Source organism: Stigmatopora nigra, chromosome 20 (genome assembly GCF_051989575.1).
Source record: "Stigmatopora nigra isolate UIUO_SnigA chromosome 20, RoL_Snig_1.1, whole genome shotgun sequence".
NCBI classification, from domain to species: domain Eukaryota; kingdom Metazoa; phylum Chordata; class Actinopteri; order Syngnathiformes; family Syngnathidae; genus Stigmatopora; species Stigmatopora nigra.
Genome location: NC_135527.1, coordinates 8,500,545 through 8,508,128, shown reverse-complemented (window position 1 = coordinate 8,508,128; position 7,584 = coordinate 8,500,545). Strand labels below are relative to the sequence as shown.

Sequence of the window (7,584 nt, the reverse complement as noted above, 5' to 3'; positions counted from 1 at the left end):
GCGGATGAGTCCAATCACCTCATCTGGCCATGATTCTGACACGCTCAACAGTCGCACCTTCGTATCTTGTTTCTTTTGACCGCATAGTACGCTTAAAAAGACTATATTTACCTAAAATTATGCGTAGAAGGATTGTTTTGAACGGCTGCTGGTTACCAAGACTTCCGCATTGGAGGATCTTCTTCTTTCAATAAGAGCGCTTAGCAAACAACCGTTGCGACTACGCTGCCCTCGTGTGGACCGGAGATGTAATGGCACTGGTTCTCATAAACGACCATGAATCGACTTTCTGTCTTAGGATGTTTTTTAAACAGGGCAATGCACCTCTATTGGTGTCAAAGTGGAGGTCCGGGGGCCAAATCTGGACCGCCGCATCATTTTGTGCGGTCCGAGAAAGTTAACCATGAGGATGTTTTAAAAGGCACAATGCACCTCTATTGGTGTCAAAGTGGAGGTCCGGGGGCCAAATGTGGCCCGCCGCATCATTTTGTGCGGTCCGAGAAAGTAAACCATCAGGATATATTAAACAGCACAATGCACCTCTATTGGTGTCAAAGTGGAGGCCTGGGGGCCAAATGTGGCCCGCCGCATCATTTTGTGCGGTCCGAGAAAGTAAACCATCAGGATATTTTAAACGGCACAATGCACCACTATTGGTGTCAAAGTGGAGGTCCGGGGGCCAAATGTGGCCCGCCGCATCATTTTGTGCGGTCCGAGAAAGTAAACCATCAGGATGTTTTAAACGGCACAATGCACCTCTATTGGTGTCAAAGTGGAGGTCCGGGGGCCAAATCTGGACCGCCGCATCATTTTGTGCGGTCCGAGAAAGTAAACCATGAGGATATTTTAAAAGGCACAATGCACTTCTATTGGTGTCAAATTGGTGCGGCGGGCCACATTTGGCCCCCGGATCTCCACTTTGACACCATTAGAGGTGCATTGTGCTGTTTAATATATCCTGATGGTTTACTTTGTCGGACCGCACAAAATGATGCGGCGGGCCACATTTGGCCCCCGGGCCTCCACTTTGACACCAATAGAGGTGCATTGTGCCTTTTAAAACATCCTCATGGTTAACTTTTTTGGACCGCACAAAATGATGCGGCGGTCCAGATTTGGCCCCCGGACCTCCACTTTGACACCAATAGAGGTGCATTGTGCCGTTTAAAACATCCTGATGGTTTACTTTCTCGGACCGCACAAAATGATGCGGCGGGCCACATTTGGCCCCCGGGCATCCACTTTGACACCAATAGAGGTGCATTGTGCCTTTTAAAACATCCTCATGGTTAACTTTCTCGGACCGCACAAAATGATGCGGCGGTCCATATTTGGCCCCCGGACCTCCACTTTGACACCAATAGAGGTGCATTGCCCTGTTTAAAAAACATCCTAAGACAGAAAGTCGATTCATGGTCGTTTATGAGAACCAGTGCCGTCATTACATCTCCGGTCCACACGAGGGCAGCGTAGTCGCAACGGTTGTTTGCAAATCGCTCTTATTGAAAGAAGAAGATCCTCCAATGCGGAAGTCGTGGTAACCAGCAGCCGATCAAAACAATCCTTCTACGCATGATTTTAGGTAAATGCAGTCTTTTTAAGCGTACTATGCGGTCAATAGAAACAAGATACGAAGGTGCGACTGTTAAGCGTGTCAGAACTGTTCGTTCGGTCGATCGAACACGTTCTCATATCATTGTTCTTTTATCCATGTATTCACAGCCAGGTGCATCTTTAATGCTTGTTCCTCTCTTGGTGCAGACTGGACTTGTTCCTGCAGGCAGACGGCTGATTTCCACTTGCCATGTTATGACCACCAACTTTATTTTGTGTTTATTTCATGACAAAAGCAGACAGACAAGGCACTTGTGTATTTGGTCGAACTTTATTTTCAATGTGCTCCCCAGCATCAGCCTCATCTTGCTTATATAAATGATGTGCAATATTCATCTTGATCCCTCTCCAATAAAGTAACAAACCATAACAATTCTTAATTCCTTGAATTTGTGTTGTGACTGTATGCATGTATGCAGACATGCTATTTTATTCTCCACAAGACATGTTAAACCTAATGCCCTCCTGTGGCGGTTTTTGGGCATTGCACTTGGCAATGCGTCTTTTCCAACCAACTGCGTACTTATGTAGAATACTACCTGGACTCACATATTGTCCTGAATGTGCCTGAATAGACATGTTCTAACTTTCTGCCCTCTTGTGGCGGTTTTCGGGCATTGCAATTTGCAATGACTTTTCCAACCAACCAAGTATGCTGTTTCCTAGTATACATTAATGTGGTATACTTGGACTCCTCTCACATATTGTCCCATGAGTGTGCCTGACTGGACATGTCTTGTTCGGCTGCCATCTTGTGACACTTTTAAGCATTACACTCTGCAATTTCTTTTCCAACCAACTCCTTGTTACCGGTGCATCACTGTAGTATATTGCGCTAAGTGTTTTGGGTATTATTTAGGACTTCTACGGGAGAAATTTCGGCGGAAATCCAGCCAAGGTGGCGAATGGCATAAGTCATTGCCTGCGATGCAGGCGACCCGGGTTCGATTCCCACTCTCAGCTGCATTCACGAATTAAATGCTAGAGTGGCAAAGGTAAGAGTGAGGATCGAACCCGAGTCCAAAGTATTCGCAGTCAGTGTCTTTAACCATTAGACCACCAACGCTTTGCAAATTCAAAAATTGGAAGTCATATTTACCCTTTTTTTTTGACAGTCTACCGAATGTGAGTGACTAAGATTGGGACATATAAACTATGAGATCCTTGTACGTCATCTGCTCATTAGTCTCATGAGTAGAGCATTAGACTTTGGCTTGGGAGACCCGGGTACGAGTCCCGGTCGTTCGCTTTTCAATTTGAAGGACTCATTCAAATTGATTTTTAAACTTTTATTTTTTTAGCGCAATTACGTCACTTCCGAAAAACTATTTAAAGAGGAAGCATTTTCGCAGGCGGTCTCTTTCATTTAATGAATGCTGCGCGTCGCTCCACACTGGAAAGCCAAAGTAAGTACTATTCCCAAGTCTTTTCACTTTTTTTATTTGAGACTAACTTACATTTCTCTTGTTTCAACAGCTCACAAATGTGCAAAAAGAAGCAAGTAAGTACTTAAAATATTCCAAATCAACCTTGAAAATACTTAATGGTCCATTTCTTCCTTCACAGGCTGCAGTTGGTAAGTACTTTGAATATTCCAAATCAAGCTCAAAAATACTTAATGGTCTCCTTTCTTCCTTCTCAGGCTGCAGTCGGTAAGTATTCTGCCATATTTTTTGCACTTTGCACGAAAAATGACTGTTAACCTTACTTTTTGACTCTCTCCTTTTCTTTTGCAGGTCACTTCCAAGATGTCCGACCCTGCAGGTAAGCACAGGTGAAACGAGCAAACAATTGATTCACGTGCAAATCGAACTGTCTATTAATCTGTTCTTCCAGAAGCTGAAAGTGGAGTAACAAAGTTTGAGGTAGGAACGTCCAGATGACTTACCATGTCCAATTTTGACTTCTGTCTTTGATTCTTGCAGTCGGATTTCATCCACGACGTCGTCCAGTAGGTTAGTGCACACTGCAACACAAAATGGTGGACGTGAACACTGTCCAACTTTGACGTCTTTTTACGCCACGCTTCTGAACTATGTTTTACCTTCCACTCTCTTTTGCTGGCTAGTTTCCCCGTGTCCACCGGAGGGCGCTGCAGCTCAAGATGACTGAAGCAGATGTTTTTTTTAAAGCGTGATTGTACTGCAAAGGTGAGTAAATGTGCACCACTTAGACGGTAAACATGACTGAATTAAATGCTCACCCACTTTCTTGTTTGCAGACTCAGTCCAGTGAAGACGCCAATTTGGAGACCTGCCTTGACCCCGCCCCAACTGCCGCCTGCACCTGTGAGACAACGAGCTGATTATCTTCAATGCTAAATTCTGGAAATAAAATAAAAGGACAAAATGTTTTGCCTCCGTGTGAACTCCTTCGTGACAATTGTCTGGATTGCAATGTAGTTCTTCCACAGTTGAAGTCGTCCAGTTCCTCCACAGTTGAAGTGGTCCAGTTGAAGTCCAGATGCTGCCCTCCTGCTCAAGAACATGTGACATCGCATCAAATGAAGTTCTTCCACAGCTGAAGTCTACTTCTTTCACAGTTGCTGCCTTCCTGCTCAAGTCAAGTACAAGTGACATCGCATCATTCTAAGGTAAGTCTTATCGTCGTTTGCACAATTCTTTGAATGCACTTGACTTGCTTGTCTGCACTTTTATCTTGCTCTACTGCATTTCTTACTCTACTGCATTTCTTACTCTACTACACTTCTTACCCTACTACACTTCTTACCCTACTACACTTTTTAACTTGCTTGTCTGCACTTTTTAACTTGCCCTACTGCACTTAACTAACTTGTTTGCACTCGACTTGCACTTAACTTACTTGGTTTGCACTCGACTTGCACTTGACTTACTTGGTTTGCACTCGACTTGCACTTAACTTACTTGGTTTGCACTCGACTTGCACTTAACTTACTTTTTTTTGTCTTCAGGTCTCCACACTCTGTTCCGATCCGACTCCTACTGGTTTGAAGAAGAACTTCAAGACATCAAACTTTGGACTCTTAACTCTGAAAGAAAAACAAATAAAGTTGAACAAAAAACAAACTCCTTTCTTCTAACATTTTATTATTCCATTTTATTAAAAAATTTATTTTTTAATTTTTTATTTGTTTTTTTTGGGGGTGTGGCTATGCAAATGACTAGCCTGGGATTGGTGGATAACTTAAATTAGGTTCACTGATTGGTTTAGAATAAGGAAGTAATAATTGAGTGCTGCCAGTTGATTGGTTCTCTGGGAGGGGGGGTGTCCATTCACTGATTGGTGTAGAATCAGGAAGTGGAAGGTGAGTGCTGCCACCTGATTGGTTCTCTGGGAAGGGGCGTCTATTCACTGATTGGTGTAGAATCAGGAAGTGGGGAGGTGAATACTGCCATCTGATTGGTTCTCTCGGAATGGGTGGGCTTTATTCAGGGGGGGCTGGCTTTGTAGCGGGAGGCGGGGTTTCGGTCCAAAAAACGCCGTTTTTTGGAAAAAAGGGGCGTGTCCGGCCAAATGCCGGGCTGTGATTGGCTGTCCCGGTGGGCGAGGCCAGGGCGGGGCTAAATCCAAATTTGCATAGATTTGCATAGAGGGGAGGTGGCTAAATCCAATTTTTAAGGCTTCTGATTGGATGGCCGAAACGTGACACGACTTGTTGCCGGGAAGATTTTCTGCTTTTCTGAGGCCCCGTTTTCCGAGAGCTCTTTTTGGTGGACGTTTTGTGCCCCAAAAAGACACATTTTGAAGGAAAACATCTATTTTAAACTTAGTAAGGATGCATTTAGCAAGAAAAGACGAAGACTGATTCAATTTCAACAGTATATTGTTCGCAAAAAAGGGCCTTTTTGACATTCTGACGGCATCAGATGCCACTGCAGACGCTGAAACGTAAGACGTCACATACCCAGCCAGGTCACGCCAGGTCACGCCAGGTCACGCCAGTGCCCAGAAGCCATCGGGCTGCAGCGCGGGCCCGTCCGGAGGCGCCGTGTACGTCCAAAACGTCCCCCATCCTGTCAAGAAGACGACAACGAGAGAAGTCAGTGACCATTCTAGCATTCATACCACATTACAGTCACATAATTAGTCTACTGATCATGATAAGTAACCTTACATGAGATGATGCAAGCGCCAAAATAGCATTAGCATCACCAACAAATAAATAGCCTACCAATATGTACATGTAACGATACAGAAGATGATGCGGGCGCAAAAATAGCATTGACATAATGAACAAATAAATAGCATTAGCATCATGAACAAATAATTAGCCTACCAATGTTTACATCTAACGATACAGAAGATGATGCGGGCGCAAAAATAACATTGACATAATGAACAAATAAATAGCATTAGCATCATGAACAAATAATTAGCCTACCAATGTTTACATCTAACTGTACATAAGGTGATTTGAGTGCAAAAATAGCATTAGCATCAGTGACCATTCTAGCATTTATATGACATTACAGTCACATAATTAGCCTAGCCATATTTATATGTAACCTGACATACAATGATGCCTGAAAATAGTATTAGCATCTTGGACTGTATGACCTAGAATTACATTATTATTTTGAGCTCTACACGGGTGGTCAAATAAATGTGATTCTAATTCAAGCTATTCGATTACTAGCATGATAAATCAATCTTAAAAAAACATTCTTTTCAATACAAATATACATTGAATGGAGCATTTCCCACCTTTGTTAGCACTTGTGTGGCGCAGGTTGATGGACGTGGAAGCAACTCCATCTTCCGGGCCTCCACTCCTGTAAACAAAATGACATTTTTGGTTAGCACTAATCCAATTGGACTCAGATCGCATGTTTTAAACACAAAACATTGAGGAAAAAGCCATTTTTTTTGCCGACGAGAGACCTCCGAGGCCCCTATAAATGTGGCCTTTTGTGGCACACAAATGGCCTGAAATGGGAGTCTACTGACCAGAAATAGAGGATGTGCACATTGTTAAAAGATGCACATATTATTTTGAGCAACTTTGGACACGTATCAGGTACAATTGGGGGTTTTGGGGGCCAAAGGTCTAAGGAGGTAACCCCTCCACTTAGTCACAATCACTGGAGCGCCTATGAAATCGGTCTACTCAGGCCAACTGACTATGAACACAACACTAAAATCTCACCAAATATGAACAACAATTGGAAAAAGTATACAAGGGGCTCAAAATGGGCAATATGGACACAACGCCATCAACACGGCACATCATAATCACTTATTTAAGCTTTGAAGGGCAAGAAAAGAGGATGCGCATGCCCATGAAATTTTACAAATACATCCCACCCACCCAAGAATATTAGTCAATTAATAGTCAATGTAACAATTTCATCAAATGTCAACATTGTTCAATGCATTATTTTCAGTCAGGCTTGTCCTCATGCTAGATTTTTTAAAAGCAATAAAAAATACACATTCTTTCTTCAAGAGGAAAGGTCAATATTGGAGCCACGTTGTCTGTCATTGATTGGGAAAATAGTTCATTCAATTGTGGAGGTTGGCAAAATGTTTCGATCTGATCTGGGTTTCGAGGATCAAGCTCAACAGAAAACAAGTACACGTTTTACGAGTAGAAATATTCACCAAGAAGCGTTTGTAGTAGACATTTGCAGCATTGCTTACCTTATTCCTGACTTTCCTTGTACAGCCTGCAACGAACGAGTGCACAAAATCAGCCCAAAAAACTCGAAAAAACTCCCTTCTTGCGGACTACTGTTCGTGTAATCTATCAAACGTGACTCGGTTGTATTTACTGTCAATTCCCCCATTTAGATCATGCGATAAAACGCCGAAAAAACAGTTTACAAACAAAAGAACACGCAATGAATTCGTCTCCCACTTCCTGGGTTTCTCTCTGACGTCAGTCCGGGGAACTCCAGGATATAGCGCATGCGTAAATTCCCTCGTGTGGAATGACATCAACGACTTCCGCATTCGAATCATCTTCTTCTTCTTCTTTCAATAAACAGT

General features: G+C 43.1%; 1 protein-coding gene and 2 long non-coding RNA genes across 7 annotated transcripts in view; 2 read left to right on the top strand and 1 right to left on the bottom strand.

Annotated features, from left to right (window-relative positions):
- Positions 1 to 7,584, top strand: part of LOC144213197 (uncharacterized) — a 112,600-nt gene that overhangs the window by 6,256 nt on the left and 98,760 nt on the right. The window lies entirely within an intron of this gene.
- Positions 1,505 to 1,987, top strand: LOC144213732 (uncharacterized). The gene is made up of 2 exons (XR_013330092.1): positions 1,505 to 1,582; positions 1,723 to 1,987. It is a non-coding gene; the product is annotated as an uncharacterized LOC144213732 (long non-coding RNA).
- On the bottom strand, positions 2,970 to 7,532 carry LOC144213582 (uncharacterized). 5 transcript variants are annotated; one of them, XM_077742118.1, is made up of 9 exons: positions 7,237 to 7,532; positions 6,301 to 6,368; positions 5,501 to 5,609; positions 4,531 to 4,624; positions 3,972 to 4,167; positions 3,818 to 3,900; positions 3,659 to 3,756; positions 3,503 to 3,580; positions 2,970 to 3,372 (listed from the first exon to the last, which is right to left on the bottom strand). In XM_077742118.1, exons 5-9 carry the CDS (start codon positions 4,112 to 4,114, stop codon positions 3,352 to 3,354), a joined length of 423 nt encoding a protein of 140 aa, XP_077598244.1. In that variant the 5' UTR covers positions 4,115 to 4,167; positions 4,531 to 4,624; positions 5,501 to 5,609; positions 6,301 to 6,368; positions 7,237 to 7,532; the 3' UTR covers positions 2,970 to 3,351. The 5 variants fall into 5 exon arrangements, 1 of the variants encoding a protein (XP_077598244.1); XR_013330013.1 differs by having other exon boundaries at positions 3,032 to 3,372; positions 3,659 to 3,722; XR_013330014.1 differs by having other exon boundaries at positions 3,032 to 3,372; positions 3,659 to 3,722; positions 3,822 to 3,900.

Coding starts and splice junctions, on each gene's coding strand:
- LOC144213582 (XM_077742118.1), bottom strand. CDS start 4,114: ATGCGATGTCACATGTTCTTGAGCAGGAGGGCAGCATCTGGACTTCAA. Junction 3,757..3,817: donor GTCTGCAAACAAGAAAGTGG/GTGAGCATTTAA, acceptor TCACCTTTGCAG/TACAATCACGCTTTAAAAAA. Junction 3,373..3,502: donor AGAAGTCAAAATTGGACATG/GTAAGTCATCTG, acceptor GCTTACCTGCAG/GGTCGGACATCTTGGAAGTG.